Below are 24,551 nucleotides of genomic sequence, written 5' to 3'. Positions count from 1 at the left end.
CTTCATCATCACTGATTGTCAATTTGAGCACCATAGTTTTCTGTACTGAGGTATAAGTGTGTACATCATCTATGATTTGGAGATGATTATCATAATCATCGTGGCGTAAAATCCACTATATCCTGATTCTTGTTGAATACCCTGAAAATATTCTCCATTCAGTTTCAGCTATTCTAATGGTTATGCAATTCAAACTCTAACATGTTACCCTTCTGAGATTAAATAACTGGAACTGAAGAGACAAGCCTGCAAAATCTGCACAGAACAATGGGCGGCGCTGATGGAAAATAACACACGGTGCCCTGAACTATTTTAGCTTGTCCTCACAGGACGATAAGAATACAAAAAACATTACACTTGTGCAAAGAATTGCAGTTGTTAATTGTTAACTCTACAGGAAGGGAAAATAAATGAAAGTTAAAAGAATGTCCCAAGAAGTCTCTCATCCATCATTTCTTGAATATTATCCTCCCATGTGTTGGCTTGTTGCAGCAACGGCTGTGACAACTTCGGGCAATTTCCAGAAAAAAAGAATGGGAGAACACGGACCATGGACTCATCTACATACCGGACAGAGATGGCATCATCATCTAAAATCTGTAAGAAACTGCATTTGAACTAAAGGTTGTCTTTCAGCCACTTTAGTGCTCCATTAGCAACTGACCTGCAAGTTTCGAGTTCACATAAGATCTGGCATTGGGCTTAAACCATATTGTGAATATGACTAGGTGAAATGAGTTTGAAATATGTAAAAAAATAAAAAAAGAAATGAAATAATACTGCTTTTCCATGAAGGGATAAATAGCAAAAGCAGATATATAGAGCCAACTCGGCATCAAATAAGTGTACAGTTGTTTATGATATTAAGTATGGTTGTTTAGATATTAAGAACGGTTATCCACAAGTAACTTGCTATTGTTCAGCAACCCCTCAGATCAAGATTGTTTTTCTGTATATTATATACTTTAGTAGGTATGTAAATTTCCTGTTCACCTATAAAGTCCAACTGGCTGTAAGAGAGGTCCTGACCAATAACTGCTGGCAAAAGATCACTTTATTGCAAAAATGGGCAGTCCATTGTGTGTACTGTTCATTTAGTTACATGCAGCATGTTGGGATGCTTATATTAACAAGCATTAGGCATTACTCTGTGAATCACTATAAAATGTATTGCTGACAAAACAATGATTCATAGTGTAATGCCCAAAGCCTTAGTTGTGTTAAGCATAAATGACAGCTCACAAGATCAAATCACCTTCAAATCAAAGTACGGCAGACTAAGACAAAACAATTCATACGGTAATGTCTAGTTCCTAACTGTATTAAGCATAAATGGCAGCTGACAAATCAATTCACCTCAAAATCAAAGTATGGCTGACCAAAGAATGATCCAGGCCAAATTAAAATCTGGGCCTTGGTTTGGTCTGGATGCTGGAAACACATACTTAGGAAACCGGAATCCAGAAGACAACTATCTAGGAACTGGCCCGAACTTCGATTAAATTCACTAATATTTTTTCTGTTTGAACATAAATGCTTATATAACTGTTGTATATTGTAATGCAACCTCCCATGCAAGATTCCACTTTCGTCCTACCATTGCCTTGAAAATATACACCAGCAAATTCTCTCTTTCCCTCTCTCTCTCTCAGAGCATGTGCACCAAGTGGAATAGCATTTATTACTTAAACAGAAAATGAAAATCTTTAATCAGAGGGAATGACAGCTATCCATTAAAGATAGCTTCCTATTAAGTGCATTTTCCATGCCTGATGCTATTATCTTTTTCTGTCCTAACTTCTTTCGGTTCGGAAAGTAGAAGATAGGTCGAAGTACATATTGCATGTACACAAGCATGCGTACATGTACATATGCACATATGAATGTATTGCTGAAGATCATAAAGTCATATGTCTGCCCCCCTTACAGCTAATAGTAAAGCATCCATTCTAAGAAGGGGTAGCCAATTGGAATTAACAAATGAGATTTCAGAATGGAGATTTGAATTCCATATGGATATCCCAACATCCTGAAGTAGACAATTTAGGAATAATGAGAGATGCAGATGTAATGGGCCTGCCTGAGACCTGACGTTAAACCAAACCGGTTAAGACTTGATTCAGCCCCTCCGGCCCCCTTAATGAAAATATGGTCTGCTTGGTTATAAACCTATATGCCACTTTTATTTAGGGCCAGACTTGGATCTTCCAATTTCTAACCCAACCCTAATTCATATATAGACCATGGTGGATTAGGAAACTCCCTGACCCAACCGACCTAACAGCCCCATCCTAATATATAAATTATCTAAATAAGCAATAATTAAATACATACATACATAGTTAACTAGTCAAGGCAGTAAATGCCAACCCTCTTCTGACTCTCAGTGAAAAGGAACTTCAAAGCCTCCCAGTCGAATATGTTGGTTCCCTTGTCTTCACTGTTGCGATAGTGTCTCTAGATCAAGGAAGTGGCAAAGGTGATCCACTCCAAGAGGAGAGTAGGAGATTGCAGGACCGGCACGCATCATAGAGATTGCCAGTTGGTAGGGCTCCCAATGGTTCAAGGAGGGGGGGACCATGGAGAGCTCGGTGAAGAACCCTAGCACCAGAATGGAGAGCTAAGAAATAACGAATAAAGGGAAGAAAGGAACCTTTTAAAATAGGGACAAGGATAATTTTGCCCCTAACTTGCAATCAAGGTTAGCTAAATCATGCCGAACCAGCCGATTTGAGACGTGCCAAACCGGACCAGTTAGTTACCGGCACAGTTCAACCGGTCGGTTCAGGATATAAAGGCCTTCCCACATTCGAAGCCCTAATCCCCTCGCTTGGTTCTCTTCAAAGCCCTAGTCCCCGAATCCATCCATCCCTGTCGAGTCAATCACGACGACGATGACAAGGTCCCCAGCCAGGTGAGTCTCTCTCTCTCCCCCTCTCTCCCTCGATCACCATCATTAGAACTGGAGCTTTCAAAGCTCCCTCATGACAAATTGAAGTGGTTTGGTCTCTCTCTCTCTCTCTCCCCCTCTCTTAGTCCCCATTGCTAGATCTGAAGCTCTCGCAACTTTCTTGCAATGGACTGAAGTGGTTCCGCCTCTCTCCCCCTCTCCCTCTCTCTCTCTCCCTCCTTCCTCTCCTTCCTCTCCCTCTCTTTCTTCCTCCCACCCTCCCTCTCCCTATTTCCATATGCTCCGGCACGATACGGTATAGACCCGTATTATACCGAACCAATCGCTTGCTGGTACGAGCTTCAGTATCAATTCGGCGATCCTTGCTTATAAAAGTCCTACCAAATATTAAAAAAAAAACAACCGTCCACATCCATTAGAGTAAGCCTAACCCAAAAGTGTTTGCACCTAAAAAAAGGTTGATATTTTCTAGATTGATTTGTAAATAGTCATAAGAGAAACTTTTCTATGTAATATCGACAAATATTTGGTGTGACTTGCAAAAAACCCTTCTTCGTTTCCTAAGTGATTTTTTTTCTCAATCAGTGGTATGAGCTAAAATTTCTAAATGCAAAATTGTCTAACGGCTTTCCTAAAATAGCTAGTTATAATGCAATATATTTTTTTGGGTGCTACAAAAAGGATTGGTAGACTAACTAATTTTTGTTGGTATCTAGAGAATTCTTGACCTCGAAAATATTCCAACCTTGAAATCAATCCCAAGACAACCCCAAAAAGATGGGGATGAACTCGAATCTAGAAAAATCCAACTTTAATGCATTTTCTCTATGTGGATCTTAGATATAAAAGTGTAATCAACATGACATAGTTTATACGTGGGTTGGGTTAGATCTAGAAATTACATCCAAATTTAAATAGGGTTGGATTTGGATCATGCAACCCTACTCCAATCTTGACTTAGTTGCAGCCCTAAATATAAAACATGGATAAATTTTCACAATATATAAAATTATGCTTGACTTTAGATTGAACCTTATTTACATGAAGCAGGCATGCATGCTAGAGCCAATATGGAAGTACATACAAGGAGCCACATCTATTTATTAAAAAATAAGGAAAAGAAAAATTGAATAAGGAAACTCTTTGGAAGTGGGTGCTAGGATGACTTTCCAAAGATTTTGAAGCACGTACACCACCCTATGTAGAAGTTTCTTGTTACGAAAGATTTTTTATTGCATTATTAGAAAAAATCTGCTATATTTGAGTTTAGGCACTCTAAAAAGTTAACATCATGTTTTTACGAAAAAAAAGTTCATTTACATTGTGCTATGATCATACACTTTGATCACCAAATAATCATAATAATGCACCATATTCTAAAATGAGGACAACTAACAACCTAGTCTTCTTTTTTTATTTCCGTAAGTAAGTTTTAAAAAACAATGACTTTCTTATTTTGAAGGTGACGTATGTAGCCTCATATGTGGATGCAATTCCCTAAGCAAACCTCATTCCTCATATGTGGTAACTAGGCTGTATGATCTGACTAGGCAGCTCATTTAGCATTATAAGCCCACATATGTGGCCCCGACTAGCATTATGCATCTGTACATGCAGCAAGTTTAGCTTTATATGCATATGCAGCTCACTATTATGCAAGCCTATGTGAGTAGCACAAATTCAGTTAATTGGTGGCTAGATGCAGGTTATGGCTAGGCAAAATATAAGTGTTATTACAAATATTAATTTGTCAATAACGTTATACTATTGCTATTAGGTATAAAGTACTGAGTAGTAAGTAGTAATTGTTAGTTGTTGTTGGTGTTGTTACTAATTGTTATTATTTTTCGATTATGTATTATGTTTATTTGATAATAATTTATAAAAAACCAACTACTTAAGCACCCAAATATGTCTGCATATTGTTTATGCCCCTTGGCCACCCACATACCTGGCCTCTTTTTAAAACATGGGAACTTAGGTGGACAATATATATGCTTGCATTCAATCAAGATATAAATTTTGGTACCAAGTGACTACACAGACAAATGAAATTTCCCACACTGCATTTTGCCATCCTCCATGTCTAAGAGTAGGCGAAAGTTAAGATGGCAGCTGTGTTGGTGCATGAGTTTAAACTAAGATAGCTTTACTTGTTGTCATTCAATGTTTAATGGCACATGATTTCTTCCAACAATCACCTTGGCTAAGCATTCGTAATAAATTCATAAAAGGCTCAACATCAAGCTTAAAGCCAATTGTAGAAAGTTGTTAACTAGGATGTATCATACTTTGATCATAAATCTAACCAGATTTAGAAGAAGTATGCTTGATAGTTAAGTATGGTAATACCCGAATCATATTTTGCCAATTGACACTCACAAGACTGTTGGACAACTATATCAAAGTTGGATGTCAAGATAGTGTAGGCTACCCCCTAGTTCTCAGTCTAGAGTCACCACCTAAGTTTTGGAGTTAGGGTATCATCACGAAACTATAGCGTGGGATAAGGCAATGGGCAAGGTCCATGTTAATGGCGAGGAAGGGCCATAAAGGCACACCCCACCACCCCTGCCAGGTGAAGATCCTAAAGGTAGATTGGATACTTTAGGGGTTCTACTTCTAACCTATTCTAAGATTAGGGTTTTAATCTCAAAAAAAAGAAGAAAATGCAAAGAAGAAAAAGAAAAAGAAGGGGAGAAAAGGAAAGGAGATTAGGAAGACACCAATGTTGCATCTCGTCTTTGTTGCTTCCTCTACTTATCCCCTTAGTATCTGAGCTTTACTCAGAGAGGCCTCCAACTAAGATAAAAATGATAGGTCTTTCTTCTTGATTGGATGCTTGGATCAGGTCGTAGGTGCTTTGAGGTGGCTTGTTTGGGTTTGGAGCTAGAAAAAAGGGCTTGGTGCAGAAGACCAGCTAGGGCTTTGCTAGACTCTAATTGGCATGACCTCTCCTAGGGTTGCCAATTTCTCCTCTTTTTTACCAAGGGAGAAGAGGGGTATTTATAGAGGAAGAAGAGGGAAACCAAGGGCTAGAGTTGGGGGTTCTGGGCCCTTCTTGAGATCTAAGGGCTTGGGATCAGTTGCTAGGTGGTGTATTCCAATTAGCTAAAGAAGAGGCTCAAGCATGGTGATTTGGCAAGGGATGAAGGGTTGAGATTTAGTAAAGAGGTGTTTCTTGCGTTTCTTCTTCAAGAGATGGCTAGGATGAAGAAAGGGGTTCTCGAGGATTAGGATTGAAGCTCTAAAGGCTACTTAGATCCATTGGTGGAGATGAGTGACATGGAGGGCTCTTATTGGCTGAGAGAGAGAGGATTAATGTTGTGTAGAGCTAGGATGCAAGGAGGTTATGTTTTCTTTAGTTGTGTTTCTCCGGATGGTGGAGATGAAAAGATAGGAACAAAGGGCTAGATTGACAGGCTTCCTGATATAAGGGCTAAGAAGATGGTGAAATGGATGAAAGAGATTGACTAGTTTAGGGTGGAGAGGATTAGTGCAATGAGTGGTTGAGATTTTCTAGAGATGTGTTTCGTACAACCAAAAGGGATGGCTAGGATTAAAGGGTGGTGAAGGGTCATTGCATATCATCAATTTAAGTTCGGGGATGGAGGTTGTTGGGAAGAAAATCTCCCTGTCTTTACTTGGAAAGGCTTTGGAAGTATAGAAGGAAGGGTGTGGAGGTTGTTCGGGAGAAAATCTCCCTTCGTCTTTATTTGGCAAGGCTCTGGGAGTATAAAGGAAAAGTGTGTACTGAAAACTTGACAAAAAAAGAATGAGAGATCAAGTTAGTTACAGGACAACAAGGACGGAGATGATGTGAACGATAAAGAGGGTGCCACTTGTCAGGTCGTCAGCAAGTGGTCCCAAAAGAGGATAAGGTTTCCCTAAATACTGGGTGGAAATAGAGAGTTGTTCTTCATCTCAAGAAAGGGCTTTGATTTTAGTGTACACCTATACTAGAAAGAAGAGGCACAGTGTTGTTAAAAGCGGTTGCCTAGGCACTTTATTTGGTCGGACTGCATAGGCCACGCCAGTTTGAACCTTACCTCTTTATGAGTTTCTTTTCCAATCTTTTTTACCAATTTAAACCTCATATGAAACACATGGGAAGACAGTGAAGGCTACCACAACCTAGTATATCCAGTAGGCTGGTACACGGCATCTAATAGGTCAACTACCAATGGCAAGCAACAAGAGGCAACTACACCTCTTCTTGATCCCACCATTCTTCTACTTTTTCCCCTAAATTTTTCTTTTTCTACTTGCTAGTCTCTAGTATGCTTGCCTCTTCCTGCTTCTTGTTAGGTGGTTGCAAACTGGATACGTTCTGTAACTTGCAGGGCAACAATTATAATATTAATGTCCTTACAGATTTTGATCTTTAGACTTTTTATATGTGAAAAATAGGTTCATGATCCCAAATAGCATGAAAATAAAATATATATGAAGTATGAATACTAAAAGCTTAGAAAGCTTTCCCCTCTTGGCGGTTGTTTAGGTGCGTAGGTGCCCGCATAGGCCATACAAAGGGTCCACCGGTTCGCCTCACCTAGGCAATTTGACAACCTTGAGTGCGAGAATATCAAGGAGAGAATGTCACAACAAGATAGTTAGGTTGGGTAGGGTTCCTAATTAGGCAACTGGGGCTTAGGTTCGGGCCATTCTAGGGCTTAGGATGGGATTAGTCCATAGTTCTAGGTCAGGCCGATCTAGGGTTAGATTCAGGTTGGTCTGAGTTTTATGCTCGGATCCATATAGAATTTTGGTTCCAATTAATCTATTGTTTTGGATGGATCCAACATGGAGGAATCTTATTCTCCCTCCGATAGCTAGGGGATGTCTACGGATAGATATGAACATTTTTTTTACACAATTAAAACTAATAAACAAAAATAATAATCTAATTCTAAACTCCCAAAATCCTTTTCCCCTTTCACTTTTGAACCATTTTCCTCAATAATCCATCGCAACTTTCTCAATTCCAATAGAGCCCATTGCCCACCAATATTGTAACCACCTAATAATGAATGAATTAGACCTCTTAACAAAAACCAACTCAAAACTTTGTCATCCTATCAAAACTCCATCCTTGCCTCCTTCCATCCACTAAGAAATCACTTACTTGTGGCAAAATCCCACAGCTGAAAAAAAAAACTAATTATCATCTATAAGACCTTTACTCACCAAAGTATATGATGAACCTCACTCTCACATTTCCCATTATCACCGGCATGATTTGGACCCCAGCTAGCTGAAGTATATTTTTCCAAAAGCTAACTTTTGTCAAAATATCTAAACATTTTGGGTGTTCAAAGTCAAGTGATGTATTAAAAGCATAAAGGCTACATGTAACTCATCTTTTAACACCATTCATACAATATAATCTTTCCAATAATAATTTGGATAACATAATCATATCTTGCAGCAATCGTTTCCTCCTACTCTTTCCAAATGACTCATAATACAGCCAAAGAATCAATCTAGTTAATGTTTAAAGTTTGACAAAACAAGAGACTCTTTTCATAAACTTCAGCTTTGTCTCCCATCACATTGCACCAAAATGTCCAATTTTGCTACATCTTAAGACTATCCACAGGTTATAGCACACATTGGATCAGTTTCTCTTTTAAGACAAGAGTAGTACACCATGACATTTCAACACAACAACAATAACAAAAATGAAATATATTGGCTGCAGAAGTACAAGGCATACAGATAAACAGGGTATCTAGAATCTCCTAAAACATCATAACATCTTGGACATTGATACTTGCCTAGTTATCACTCATCAGCATAAGAAGCCACTAATATCCTTCAAGAAGCACAGATTATGGGATTATACATGAGTACTTACCCTGCAAAATCTTTTAGTTTCTGCCAAAAGTCATTTTGCCCACCAGATTGATCCCAATCTTCTGCCTCCACACTTTGTTGGCTATCCATTCTTTTTACTGCAACAAAAAATAGATGGTTTTATACTTCTCTAGGACTATAATCTTAAAGTTTATTAAGTACAATATGTGCTTACACAACTAAAATGAGCACTTAATACTTCACTTTGAACGAATAAAGTACTGAGAAAATCAACTTTTATAAGGAGATTCTCTCTCTTTTCATTAGTGCGCGTGCAACATAGATTTGACATCACATGTTCTCCAGTCAACCTTCAAAAAAACTTATGTCTCCAGTTTAATATCCCAGTACCATTAGCGGTACCAATTGGGTGCCAGTCAGTATGGTACTGGTACGTATCTATAATTTGCAGTGCTTTCAACTTACTCTGCGATTTGGCTTTAGCACTGGGACGTGTACGGCTGAGAGAAGTATCACTCAAAGATGCAAGTTCTTCAAGCAACTCACGCTCCCGTCCACTGCAAGAGAATACAGAGTCAAGAGATGGTAGGAATGCCAAATATTACAAATAATGATCACAATATGTATTCCTATAAGTTCAACAAGAAGACTGACTAAGATAATTGAGAGCTGAAATCAACATTGGTTAACAAACATTAAGAATAAACTTGAATAATAAGAAATTGCTAACCCAGATGCTAGGACAATTAGCTGAGAGAGATAGCATTGATAAACTGATAAATCGTAGCATAGGCGAAATTCTATACATTCTAAGACAACCATTTATGCAATCTGCCGGGAGCCAGCTTTCTAATATTAACAAGCTTAGGTTATTAAGAACCATGTTCAAAAAGAGGTCTATATAGAAAATGTGACTTTCTCTTCTTCAGGAGAATTTGTTTCTTAATGCTACATAAAGAACCAGCAAGCAAAGAAACAGAAGAGGTTTTTGTCCACAAGCTGCTTTGGTCAGTTTAGGGGCCAATGATGTCAGGTAAAATTGGTCAGCCAGTTCTTTGCCAATCTAGTGGTGTGTTTTGGATGAACTCCAAGTCCTTTTTGTCTGAAACAATCAAATTTAGACAAGATTAATGTTACAACGAAGAAGTAGGCAAACAAAGCAAATCAGGTATTGCACATTTGATTCCCTTTTCACTTTTAAGATGGCTGTAACTAGCTCATTTATTGGAAAAGTTTATAATGATCACCTGATATGATTTGGTATAGTGACCTTAATAGCAAACAAATGGTCACCACGTATCGATGGCTTGTTTAACTTAGGGACACCTCGTTTAGCTAGAACAACCATGTCACCAGGTTGAGTACCAGGAGGTATTTGAAGTTCAGTAATTCCATCAACTGTTTTCACCTGCTCAATGCAAGCTTTTACAAGGAAAAAGATCAATACAGCTGCATCATTAATAGTGAAATGATGTGAAAACATGAACAGGATATAGATCATTCAAAATGCAATAAATCTGCATTCTTTCTAATGTACTAGGCCACTAGCAGGTAGAAAGAAATGATAAGCAAATGATCATATAGACAAAAACTACAAATATACAAAGGGAAAAAAAAAGAGGCATGTCAACAAATTAAGGTGAAGTTATTTGAATTTCCTATTATTCACGCATCTAAAATGACTTGAAGGAATCAGAATATAATTCTATCTATAACAATGGGATGGTTAAACTTGAAATATCCATGTCTGATACCTAAATCCTGAACACTGACATCAAATTCTGCATTAATACCTCATTTTTTAGTCATAAGTTTCCTTATTAAGTTCACTGTTCATGAAGATTTAACATGGTCACAAAATACATAATAAATTTAAAATGTATTGCCATTTATTAAAAAAGGTTATTCGTGAAACAAATATACACATCCTCTATACTGTGAGAGGACCAAATGGAAATATTAATAGCTTTAGGGTGATCTCAGCATTAGGCTACTCTTGACAAGCTGGACATAGCTCCCTAGATTGTTAGTGATGTAAATAAGAAACTGTTTCTCCAGTGGACAAGTTGATCCAGATGCAATTATGATGAGGTCAGGAGATTCATTTTTGCTTTGTCTCCTTACTGAGAACACGCAATGCATGGCCAGTTACCGTTTGAAGAACCATGGAACAGATGGGACTTACTAGTTATTAAGATCCGTTTTCATTCTTCATAGTTTTCACCAAGGTGGTTGGTTTGATGATAATCATATATCTTTAAGGCAATATGTTGCAGTTGCATAGTTCAATAAAGAAGTCAAAACATGGCAAGTTTAGATTTCACCTTAACAGTAGCCCCCAAAATGGCTTCAATATAATTTATTGAGACAGTTGAACGTAAATTGATGCCGTCCCTTTGTATCTCTGGCACCTCTTCCACATCAAGTAATACATAAAGATCTCCAGGAGGACCCCTGGTACCCAAAAAATAAACAAATAAATAAATAAAATGCACACCAGGATAAGCTTAATATGTATATTTTTCTACATATACTAATTTAAGATGTGATAGAAAACTAGGCTGACGAGAAATCCTCTACTTGTTTTCTTAGAAGAAAGAAAGAAATGAGAATTTCTTTCCCTTCCAGTTGATTTAAGGCAACACCACTCCTTTCTTATTTTTTTATGCCAATGCCACCTCACCCCTCACGAATCATGTCTCTCACTCTCTTCCCACTCTCTTTTTGCTCTCCCATGGTAACCCCAGCTTTTAATTTTGCCCAAACTTATAAATCTACATCCCCCCCCCAGGGGGTGCCGCCTCTCCTTTCCTTTTGGTTATCCAAAACCCGTTAATTACCAAGCCTCTAACCCCATGTCTCTCTCTCCCTGCTTCCCTCCTTAGACCACCCTGTCCTCAAGAGATGATCCCCATCTTTTCTTCTTCCTCTGTGATCTCTAGTTCTTCCCTGCAGCACTCAGCATCTACAAGTGGATTTCTCACTAGTATCTATGCTTGCTGAAGGGATAGTAGAGAAAGAGTAAGTCAAAAAATAACTTGCTCATCTGATGGTGCACTTCTAATATGTTCTTCTGGATGGCAAATTGGGATCCTGCAAAGTCTAGCCAGTTCTGAAATCCATTAGAATCTTTTTTTCCTATTGTGTGCATGCTTGCATGCATCTAAGTGAAATGGTTGGAAGTGGGGACAGAACTTGCACATGTGACCTTAAATATACAATTGCGCGTAAGAAACAAAAAAGAATGTACATGTGGCCTTAAATCAATTCAAATAAAGCATATAGAAGAATGTCAGACAAGGTCAATTTGATCAAATTCATGGAAAAAAGACATGTATGTACCTTACATTGACACTGCTGGAGGCTAATATGTTGGAATAGTGGAAAATGTCAGAAGTAGTTATTGTGAATCAAATGAGACTCGCATAATGGTAAGCCTACGCAAACTATCAGCACTAAGCCAGAATCCATTTACACAAATCATTAATGAACTTATTGGATATTCAGGAAGACACAATGTGGATATTCAGGAACACATTTTACTTTATGTTGTTCACAATATTGTACTGCCGAGTGATGGTTGAAATTAGGATTAATACACACTAGTAGATCATGCCATGATCCATCACACTGATCACATTATATGGAATACAGATTTTTGGCTAAGTTGCAGTAATTTTGATGGAACAAGGTTAATTGCTAAAACCAAAATTTTGAAAGAAAACCTTAAACAAATAAGGACAAAAGTTCTAATACAAAAACAAGAGTCCACAAAATTTATTCTGAAGGAAACAAAGATGATAATGAAGCCATACTTTAAAATTCAACATCATGAGTCTTGTAGAGTTCATTATCTTAAATTATCACACTAAAGTTTAGACAAATAGACAAAAACATATTCAAAAGAATCAGAGTTAAGGCAACATGTGAAGAATTACTTTTGCATTATAAAGTAGCTGAATAAATTGGTGATTGAAGGGGAAAAATTACAAAAGGCAATCAGACCCGCAACATTATATGGTTTTGAATTTTGGGAGAGGCCAAGCAAGCAAAGAAACATGGCAAAGAAAAGAATGTTAGGGTGAATTTATAATAAAATTAGGTAGAACAGTTTGAAGAATGAGCAAGTCAGAGGAGGGCAAGGAGTTACACTAATTTAAGGAACAGTGGATAACCAAGGTAATATGACATGTGGAACAAAGCATGACCGATGACCTCAATTTAAGATAATCTAGATGAAGTTCTGAAAAAGAATTTGCCAAGCCCGCAAAAGCATTGGAGTTCACTCAATAGGGAATCATTGGTGAAGAAGGATTTGTAAAGCTTGGGATAACACTTAAATAAGCATGGTCCACTTATGGGGTTTCCAAAGCACACAAAAAATACGATTGCTCATATAATTTACAATGTCAAAATTCACAAGTTCACATGATAGCACATAGCATATTTCATTTAAAATCAAAATTGCTCAATTGTACTGCCTTCATAATCTCAATATTTTAATACATACTATAGAAATATGAGAAACAATGGAAAAATTCTTTACCCATATTTGATGGGAAAAGGCTAGAAGGAGGAATGTGAAACCCATATATTCTATGAAAAACAATAAGATATTGTATTAATATATAAGCTAGCAACTTTAGAACATTTTTTGACATACCCTTTGGGTCCGGCATCACCTTCACCACGTACACGAAGAGTACTACCTTTGCTAACTCCAGGAGGTATTTTCACTTTAATATCTTTTCTAACACGTATACGCCCTTCCCCAGCACACTTTCGGCAATACTCAGAAATGATTTCACCCTCTCCACCACAGGTGGGACAAATGGAAACCTGTATATAAATAAAATTTGAAATTTATTAGAAAAACTATTTAACTTATGGTGAGTTTTAATGAAATTAGCACTTCCAAATTATCATAAGCATCACTTTCCATGTTGTGATTGTTTCACCGAGGCAGAGAATAGAGAAAAAAAAGCATATTAAAGTAGTGATCAAGCAAGTTAACTTTTAAACCAAGTAACAATTACAGAAAAATATTTAATCATCCTCAAATTTTTTCATCATTTTTTCTTGCGCTTGTACTGACTTCTTGGAAAAAAAATTACTCTTTTAAGAATATTTTGCGATTTCTGAAAGTTCTTGTCTTATTCTTCACAGATTATATGGGGACTTTTCTTTTTGTCTCCTATCCATTGAGATTCTTCAATGTTTAATATATTTCTCAGCTCCTTCACCTCTCAATCTCCAACATATCCCAAATTACTCCTGATTTTTAATGAATTGCATTTTTTTCCTTTGATGAAATAGTCTCACATCTTGATTGCTGTTAATTCAGTTGGAAAGATAGATATATTTCCCACTCACCTGGGAAAATAATCCAAAAGGTGTTTGCTCAGTTCGCATTACTTGACCTCGTCCACCGCAAGTTGAGCATATTCTCATCTTGGAGCCAATCTTTGATCCGGTGCCAGCACAGACATCGCAAGTCTCCAAATGAGACAACACAATATCCTTTTCTGTGCCAAAAATAGCCTCTGAAAACTTCAAAACTACGTCATATCTGGCGATACGATTTGGAGTTAGCTAAGTAATCTTCATGAAAAACGTAAACAAAGAGGAACTGCTGAATAGTATCACATCAAAAGACAATTAAGTAGGCCATATGCAAGACTGGGTAGACAACAATCAGTAATCCACACTACACGACATACATCCATATACTTAACTGGGAAGCAGAACATATGATTGTTTAGGAATCAGTAACACATATTAAACAAATTTTAATAGGACTACCGTGTCAGGCTTGCTTTCCCGTCAATCTTCCCAAAAGTTAAAACAAGCAACTTGGCAGTGAAGCGCCAGTCATGGATATATAGCGATCAAGTCTACTGATATATCACCTTAAATTACTATCAGAAGGATCAAGAAAACGCAATAACATTCCACAACTGCTACCTTGAGAGTTTCTAGCAGCAGAACTGGCTGAAATCCACAATGATAAATAGTTGAAATTCATCATTGTGGACATTTTCTTCTTGTTACCGGTAGGTGCTAAAGCCTGTCAATGCCAGTAAGAAGCTCCAATAAAGTAGGAAAAAATCATGTAGATAGACATACCCTGACTGTTAACAGACTTAGGTAAAGGGGACGCATGTCCAATTGGTCAACAGCTCTCCTCGCTGTGCCCAATTTATTAGACAAGTTATGCCCCTTGGCATATATCCATGGAAAAAGAGACTGTAAAATTGCTTCAGATCTTAAGTTGGCTTGAGACTTCAACTCTCAAAGTTAATGGTAGTGATAACAATACCAAATATTGGTGAACTAGGACTTGTTCTAGCTGTTACACCCTTATGCTTAGCACCCAGAGGTTCTAGGTTCGAATCTTGGATGCTAGAACTCAAAGTATTTACACATAGGTAACTAAAAGTGCAGGTGAGTGGGTCTCCCTCTTTTTCTCAATAAAATAAAATATTGCATAGGTCACAACTAATGCAAAATTTTCAGTATAGAGAATTGTAGAAAATTTTAAAAAAATGTGCAGAAGGAAATGAAAGATGTTGAAATTGTGATGCCCTATGCATGAAGCTTGCAGTATATCTCACTGAAAAGAGTCTTAGAATACAGGTAGCATAAATAAGCAGTAAAATTCTCCTATTGGAAAAGGAATTTTTAAAATTTGAGCACGTAAAAGAAATATGTTCAATAAATTAATCAATCTATCAAGTAACATAACATTAAATATATATGTATGTATGTATGTATGTATGTATGGGTGACCAGGCTCCAGTCAACTGAATCTGAAATGAGATCCAGTCAACTAAAATTGGAAGACAGGGGAACAGCACCAATGATCCAAGACGTCAGATATGATCTACTACCTCCATACTGCTTATCAACCGAAAATCATGTATCTTGGAAACCCCTAGTAACACGTATCAAGTGGTCACAAATGAGCATAGTGTCATATTATTTAAACTGTCCATTTTGATGTGCAGGCTAGGGACCTCCAATATATATGATTGTTGGTCTATAGGCAGTTTATTTGTAGTAGATTATATTCAATTTCAGATAATTGGTGCATGCATGCATGTACATATGTATAGCTAGAAAGTGCATCTTTTATAGCTTGGGCGTCATAAATGTGATGTGTGCATGTTCAAAGATTATCGTTGCCTATTTCTCAAATCAGACTGAAATAAGAAAGCAATTTTTCCAGACACTTGGAGGTATTTATGTCACCTTATATCTTCACCCTTGACAGCAGCACCGCGTCTGCGTGTTCTAAATGTACTCTGGTCCATGCCAGAGAAACCACCCATGCTCGCACCAAAGAAAGTCTCAAATAGGTCAAAAGGATTAGTCTGCAAAAAGGATAGAAGAAATCTACTTGAAAAAGACATGCATCTTATTGCTCGTATATTTAAGAACATTTCCAAATGCAACTAACAGGACACAATCTCAACATGAAGTCATTAACACATCTACTTAGCCATTCAATAAGACGTGCACATAAAATCTTAGCTTATTACCGTATATGCTCCAGCTGAACCTCCGACCGAACTCTTAACTCCAGCTTCACCATACTGATCATATAATGCCCTCTTTTTATCATCTGACAGCACCTGACAGTGAAGAGATTCAGTAATAGAGAATACTGGTTTATCAAAAGAAAGGTTTTTCAAAAAAACTAGAACAGGAAAGCTATGATAAATATCAGACTCAAGAGACTAAAGATAAAAATAATAATAATAATACAAATTCAATGTAGCTAACAAAGAGAGAGTCTGTGAAGTCCTGTAAACCTATATCCAGGCCCCTCAGGGGTTTTACAATTCTTACAAGAGTGAGACGTAAGGTTGTGCAAGTAAGATAGCCTTAATGTTTGTAAATTTTAACATATTACCCACAACTTTTATGTGCTATACAAATAGAACTACATAAGTGTCAAAATAGTTATGCTCAATGTCATGGGTACAGCTAAATTTTCAATTATGGTGAACCCATAACAAAAGCCAGCTTCTCAGACACTGGTTTGACTAGGGAGCAATTCAAGAAATCAGAGTTATATAAATATAGAACATGGAAGAATATGGAAAGTCAAAAAGGAGAAAAATACTAAAAAAGATTAAGATTGTAAGGTAATAAATGTATCTATATAACGATCATATAAAATCAAAATGCATATGAGGGGTAGCAACAGGTAGAAACAACCAATATATATTAAAGTAACTGTATTATAAATATAAATTCATCATATACAGAATATTTGTGAATGGTTTCAAGGATTCAAGTATTGGTGTGTATAGGTCATAAAGTACCATACCAGTAAGGTACTGTACCAGTATACCCTCAGTACCATACCATACCAAATTACCAACACATCACTTGCACCTTGCTTTTGCTTTGTTGGCACCAACACACAAACAAAATGTGCCAATAGAGTACCAAACCATATTTGTAAGACACCAGTATGGGCATCAGTATCACCGCTTCAATTTCTTGGTGAATTCTATGATTATTCAGGTTATACGCAGAGCATAATTTAGGCAATGAAATATTTGTATACAATTGAAGACATTCCAATAATTTAGATATCAGTTTGCTACATATAGGCCTTTTAGTATATCTCCTTTATCAGGTATCAGTAAAGACAGGACATAACTGTATAGAGAAACTCAAAGCTCAGTGAATATGATGATTACATGCAAGGTTTCTTATGTGATCACATACAAGGTCCTCATGATGGAGCTCTCTTGCATATAATGGGTTCAATCATGAATTTAATGCTCACTCATGCTTTCAAAATTTTATGTAACCTCATGGCAGTGCTGCTTTAGTGAGCATCGCAGTCTTATTCTGCTCAGATCTTCATGATGCATATCCCTATGGTTTTGCCATATTATGATAATAACCATAAACATAACCACCAAACCTTGTCCCCACTATGATTACGAACAAATCTTTTTTCATGAGCACACTGCACTTATTCAGAATACAAACAATTATGTAGGCAACTTGCAGATAAATGGACCTTGTATATAGATCCTAACATGAAATATTAGATCAAAGGTAAGTCCACCATCCGTAAAGCACAAAGTGATGGAAACCAACGGATATGTGATAGCCATGTCTGATGCAGGCCTAGTATGACATAGAACAAGAAAAAGGGGTACTATTGTAAGGAAAGATTTGCAAAAGTTTATTTTGAGTTTTGATGAAAAATGGCACCTGTAAGTAGGAGCAGTGGTAGAAAATAACATGCAAAACCAGTTATAAATAGTTGGGCCTTGTGACTACAGATATAGTCAGGGGACTTCAGAATAACAAAATTTGTGGCTTAGGACGTTTCATGCAAGCAACCAATAAGGAGCAAAATTTTGGTCACAGATGATGCTACAAGAAGTTTATGCTTCACATTTCCTATGTATGACTCAGATTTTCAGGATATCTATCAAAGAACTAAAGCAGAGTTTGTAAGCTATTACTCTATCTATATCACATGCACTTATGCAGATTCTAGGTCTACCTTGCAAGCCTACAAGGATACCATTAATTGTACCTTGCGTATATGTGCATTTGCTTGGGTCTTCACGAAGAGTGGCTCATATCATGTAGACAATGGGTCTCTAGTAATCTTAGTGTGATTAAGTAGTAATACTGAAGAACAACCATGGATGCAAACTGCATGTTGAACGATGAAAATTAAGTAAAGATGGCAATTGACATGGAGCCTTGCTCAGTTCAGTATACCAAGGATTTGTTTTGCTATATGTTCTGGGTGTCTAAATCTGTGAACAGTTTCTAAGATAAGCTTGCACTGCGTGCTGATCATCACAGTATTAGGAGATCTGTAGAATGTGGAACACTAAGCAAATGAAGAACATAAAAATCAGCTTTTAGGTAGAACAAGCAAAATCTTAGTTTAGATACAAGAGCAAACAACTATAACAGGAAACAAACCTCACCCCCCCCCCCTCCCCCCGGGATAAAAAGTGTGACAAAAAATTGCATACCTCATATGCAGTGCTTATCTCCTTGAACTTTTCTGTTGCTCCAGGTTGTTTATTGACATCAGGGTGATACTTGATAGATAAAACATAAAGTCAGCATATTGCTGCAGATGCAACATAAAAGAATGTGCATATTTAATGTTGTTAAATAAGTAGGGCTTTAAATCTAGACATGTTCTAGAAACTTCATATTGACTACTTCCTAGAGCAGGCAGCACAAGGTTTGGACTCAGTTAGCCCAAGTATGACTGAACAGTAATTAAGCACATAATTATTTAAAAGTCAAATTCCATAAAAATGAGGCATGAATTGCCAATATTGTTGAATGCAATAGTGAACCACCATGATTGCCTCCTATCTAGTTTGTATCCCTTATCATAGTGGCTTTCATTAAAACATCCATTACTTCTCAACTTGAATCCACGACAACATTACTTACACACGATTTCCCTAATTCTTAAAAGACATGACCAAGTCATCCCCATCAATGGTCTACTTTTCTTTGTAATAGAGCCACATTTTAGAACTATAACAACATCCAGACACAAATGCTGATTTAAATTTTTGCCTCAGTTTCTTGTTATTCTTGCAAATTTGGATATGGATAAAGATCTTAAATCCACAAGTTCAGATTCTAATAGAACTTTACGTGCTGATATACTAATTGAAACAAAAAAAAGAACAAAAATCTTCCTACAATTACCTTAATATCCATATATCCTATTTTCACATGTGCATGACACCATCATTATTGCTCAAACAGCCCGAAAGTATAACCACTTTCAACACTTCAACAAGATTTTCTGTGGTCTCACTGATATAGTATGATCACACGCCAAGAATAGTAAGCTACTCCATCCACCACACTAACTCTACTTGGTACGTTCTTCATCAATTCACATATGAAGTTAAATTTATACCTAGGGCCTGTTACGCATGATTGATTTAAGAGGAGGGGCTATTAGATGGATAAGAGAAGGGGTTATTAGATGGATGGTTGTGATACCACCAGCAATGAATTGTACCTAATTTAGGTCCTTTTATTATGTTTGTTTTGTTTAATTTAACTGAGTTAATGAATACAAACCCACTTTTGCTTAACATACTTCTTTTGATCTCATTTAAAAATGTTAACTTGAGAGAGAATTAGAGGAATGTGTTTACTGGATGAGGGTGTGTGCTTGTAAAGGCTTTACAGTATAAAGGCACATCAGGTACAATTTCTAGTGGGAGCTTACACAAGCCTCGCAGCCTTAAGCAATCTTCCATCCATGCTGAGGCATCTGTGTCATACCCTGTAGCTAATAGCAAAGATGTCCCAGAAATAAAATTACAACTTCAATCTAACATTCTAAACTAGTAAAAGAAAGTATACCATGCACATTCATTGCTGATTAAGTTTTACCACTTAAGTCTATATTGCACTTGTCAGCACCCCTTTATTGTCTCTGGTATATGAGCAATTGGGTATTCATCCAAGTTTTCCAGCAGTGCATGTCAACAAAAATAACATTGGGTATATTTATTAAAAATGGCAACATCTCCTAAGCAATATTCGTTAGATCTTGGATGTTTCTCTTTTTGTGATTGATCTCTAAAATGATGATGCCATAAAGATTTAATACAACAGCTTCATAATTTTCTTCTTCCCTTCTAACCTTTTTCATACTTCTCCCATAACAAGAAGACCTGTATTCACTTACCTGAAAAGGGACATGCAGTGCACCTTTACCAGCAGTTTTACTTTGGTTGAGATCTTTGATGTCAAGATTAAAGTCATTTCCAATAACAAGATGGCATCTGCCAGAGATGCAATTAATAATTTGAAGGAATACACCTAAGGTTGGGTAGACTTCTATCTGTCATGTTGTGCATTTTTGGAGGCACAGTGAATACAAGGCATTCTAAGGTAAGTCTAATGATCTAAACATTGTCAAAATTGTGTTTTTCCTAGCTAATGCAAGACATTGTACCAGAGCACGATTTCTTTATGGACTACATCTGTTTGTTTTTATAGTTTTGCCTCTTCTAGGTTGTTGTATTTATCGTTTTGATCTTAATAGGCAGAAATAACTGATCTAGTACAATCTGAGCAAAATTTAGGTTTCATTTCATGCCTTCTCTATGACCAACCAATTAAAAGCTACCAAAATCTCTGAAACATTACGAACTAACGCCGACCAAGTTTCAATATAATTTCTTGATTGGAGACGGAAGAAAAAGAAATCAAAGCCAAGAAAGGTTCGAGAACACCGGCAACGAGTACCTGGCGAGCTAATCTTCGGTAGGCGGCCTTGATCTCCTTGTTGTTAGCTGACCGGGGAACTCCGAGAGTCGAGTAGTAGTCCGCCGACGCCGTGATAACGTTCGCGAATCCACCAACGCCGCCAGCCGAGCAGTCCCCGTTTCTCCTCGGGCTCTTCCTCTTCTTGGAGTGGCGGAGCGAGAGAGAAGGGTCGGCGGGGAGGCGGTGGTCGAGGGAAGAGGGGCGGAGGTGGCGGCAGCGGGAGAGATCGGGGCCGAATCCCCCAAGCGATGGCTTGGAGGGGGCGAAGGAGAGATCGGAGAGGGAGAGCGCCATGGTTGGACGCGGGGGAGGGGATGGGAATGGAAAGGTGTTTGCTTTTATGGACCAGAAAAGAAGCGAGAGCGTACCTCAGGAAGGACTGGAAGGGCCAGAAATAGCATTCGCTCGAGCGTCAAGGGAGGATATTTATGTCCGGATCACGATATACAAGAAGAAAGAGGTTTTATTAACGGACTAATGCTGGGTGCGTGCAGATTTATCTATTTTTCTGGTATATTAAAAGAGAATTATGTAAAACAATTAGCAGATCATGTACAATTTTTTGATGGTAGGTCAAAATTGTCCTGGGCCTTTCCACCGCATCCCATTAATTTGCAACATTGATCCATGTTGTGCAAGTTCTAATTGAATTTTGCATAAAAAAATGTGAATAGTTAATTTAGAATATAATTATAAAAATAGAAACCTTAAATAAACCTTATATTATGTATATGTAATAAATCAGGTATTTATGCTACATTTATATCGATGACTCCAATCAGTATATCGGCCAAAAATAGGTCTCAGAAGGTCATTACCGAATAATAGTAGATCTTTAAAAAACACTTCTCTTACAAGTCGGACAATAGTAACTAGTAAGTGTATAGACTGACGCACATATTTCACTTTTAGGCGATAGATAATGTTACAAATTTCTTTCTGTAAGAAAGATAATATGATGACGCAACGAGATGTCATTTTTCAATCAAATACCAAGGTGTAAAACAATAACTCGATTAACAGGTAGCAGTACTCAACTTGTAGGCTGAAGCTGTACTCTACTAGTAGACTAAGTAGTGCTTAAGCAACTGGCTGAAGTTGTATTTGGTCAATAGGTCATACTTAGCCAGCAGGGCAACACAAATGGCCAACCTATCAAGTACTACTAAAAGGATGCCAACCTTAGATCGAATATCAGGGATGCAAACCGAGTACTGAAGTGTAGATTATGGGAGGAGAGACATATCAACCTACAATGGGACTTTTAGTATAATAGAACCCGAATAAGGTGGTTAGCTAGCAATTACCACTACCTGGAATATAGGAGTAGTAGCATTGCCAAAAATGTATGAGTAGTGTAAGGGAGGTAACTGCGATGCATAGTAATAGTGCCCCACATTGCACAACATAGGCCAAACAAGTGTCAAAGCTAAGTATTGACACCTATCCCACCAATCAATAGGAGACATTTGTAAATATTTTTTTTAGTTTATCTTTTAGTTATCTTTATCATTAATATCTTAGTTCATATCCCTTATATCTTTTGTCACCACTTCCTTTTAGGAGACAATGATACCCACTAATAAAAGACCTCAAAGGCTAAGGTAGTAGGATCCACTGTTACGCCATCAGATACCGGTGGCATGTCCATGCATATATCTAGTTGGGCCATCGACCTATTTCTTATCCATTTCGCTATGCAAGAAGAAAGAGAGTTTCACTGGGTATATGCAGGTTTGGGTGTTCGGGTCAAGTTCATGTCAACTGGGAATAAAAACCTCAAATTTAAATTCAAGCTAAAAAATCAAGAAGTACGACTTCGATTCTATGCCCAACCCATTCATCATTGGGTTTGGGCCGAGTACTAAGTTTGGAGGTCGGACAAATAGCTTTTTTGGGCCATGATTAGAGAGAAAAATCAGTAACATAGCCGAGGTCCATCTTCAAGAAGGCATTTGGTTGCCAAAGAAACATGCGCACTCAGATCCTCTTATACTAGAGAGATTTTGGGAAAAATATCTAAGTTATTCATTCCATGTAAGTACATGGCAATTCTCTCCCATCTCTTTCTATGATGGATATAGAAACCAACAGCCCTTTGTTCTCTTGATTTCCCATCACATTGTATATTGGGACATTGGTAATGGCCAAAACACTGTATTTCTTCACGTTAGGATCATCAAATTGCATCTTGTGGGGTTATGCACTTTCAACTCCCGTCTTGATATGGCCCTCCAAATGGCTTGAAGACCTAACTATCTAATTCAGCTGGTTCTCTGATATATCAACTTGTGATGATATCTTGAAACAAAATTGCCCAACTTGTGATGATACCTTGAGGTATATTCTCTCAAGCTAATGAATCTCATTTGGGTTGAGTTCATATTGACAAGATTCACATATAATCTATTTCAGGGTTGCATATTAATTTAGACCTCTATCTAACACATAGGTCTTACTTTGTACTCAAGTCTAAGTCCAACCCTATCCAAAGTTAATTTATAGTTATTTCATGTTTTGTGTTTTCATTTTTTTATTTTTAAATGTACTTAATTCATCCACTAATTTGGTTGCTTTTTAGTCATCACTTGGAATTGTCACAATCATTTTATTACACTTTTGACCATTTTCATTTTTAACATATCTCAACTTTATAACATAATATTGACTTTTACTTGAAAATAGAATTTTAACTTATTTATTGAGAGCCTTAATTTATGGTTCCAAATTTTTTTTTTTTAACTACTGGAATAGTTAATATTATTATCTTATTTTCTTCTTTATTTACTAATATTTCATATGCTAATAATTCATTCTTAATTTTTGTTTCATCTAAATTTTATTTTTTAAAATTTGTTTGCCCAACCTTATTAGAAGTAGTTTACACATGCCTCACATGGGACATCGTATTGCCTGAAATGGAATTAAGTACTCCCTGCAGTTTGCTTGCGGGGGCTAGTTCAGGTTTATTAAAAAAACTAATTCCGTCAAGCTACTTGCCGTTACTAGTCCATCTTTGTGGTCGGCAATGAAGTGCAAAATAATAGAGATTTAGATGCCCGTTCTCAATACCTTCAGCAAATAAAATTAAGTAATCCCCGCAGGCCGTGGGCGGGGAGTGGTTCAATTTTACGGCTGCCGTCCAGTAGCAAAATGACAAACAATTTAGTGCACATTCAGGGATCTTTGAGTAATTTTGTCCGCAACTACAAGTGACCTAGTTCCAGCAATCCGCATGCCGATACTAGATATTTTTTTCTCCATACCAGGAGAGTCACTGAACTTAAATAGAATAGAGAATACGATGAGGACCTTTTAGCTAATATTATCCCAACAGGTTCATTTTACACTCTGAAAGTTAGTTAACAAAATCTCCCTCAACAGTGTTCTTATTAAGATGAGATTCACCTTCTTAAATATTTTCATATGGACTTAAAAGAGTCTAAAACCCTAGTCCCCTTACTCTCTCTTCTCTAGTTTTTCCCTTTCCTCTCCACCACCACCTCAACCAGTA

General features: G+C 37.2%; 1 protein-coding gene across 1 annotated transcript; it reads right to left on the bottom strand.

The window, feature by feature from the left end:
* Positions 1 to 278: 278 nt before the first annotated feature.
* Positions 279 to 21,473, bottom strand: LOC103719527 (uncharacterized). Its single transcript, XM_008808820.6, has 11 exons — positions 21,017 to 21,473; positions 18,754 to 18,822; positions 16,270 to 16,362; positions 15,980 to 16,101; positions 14,102 to 14,297; positions 13,392 to 13,567; positions 11,053 to 11,182; positions 9,976 to 10,136; positions 9,194 to 9,285; positions 8,769 to 8,865; positions 279 to 664 (listed from the first exon to the last, which is right to left on the bottom strand). The coding sequence occupies exons 1-11, from the start codon at positions 21,329 to 21,331 to the stop codon at positions 619 to 621; spliced, it is 1,497 nt and encodes a 498-aa protein (XP_008807042.3). The 5' UTR covers positions 21,332 to 21,473; the 3' UTR covers positions 279 to 618.
* Between the last annotated feature and the right edge of the window lie 3,078 nt (positions 21,474 to 24,551).

Source organism: Phoenix dactylifera, chromosome 2, assembly GCF_051530095.1.
Source record: "Phoenix dactylifera cultivar Ajwa chromosome 2, Ajwa_hap1_PhDact_Kaust_v1.1, whole genome shotgun sequence".
NCBI lineage: Eukaryota > Viridiplantae > Streptophyta > Magnoliopsida > Arecales > Arecaceae > Phoenix > Phoenix dactylifera.
This window is presented reverse-complemented; position numbering and strand designations above follow the sequence as displayed.

Coding starts and splice junctions, on each gene's coding strand:
- LOC103719527 (XM_008808820.6), bottom strand. CDS start 21,331: ATGGCGCTCTCCCTCTCCGATCTCTCCTTCGCCCCCTCCAAGCCATCG. Junction 13,568..14,101: donor CTTTTGGATTATTTTCCCAG/GTGAGTGGGAAA, acceptor ATTTATATACAG/GTTTCCATTTGTCCCACCTG. Junction 10,137..11,052: donor TTTTGGGGGCTACTGTTAAG/GTGAAATCTAAA, acceptor TGCATTGAGCAG/GTGAAAACAGTTGATGGAAT.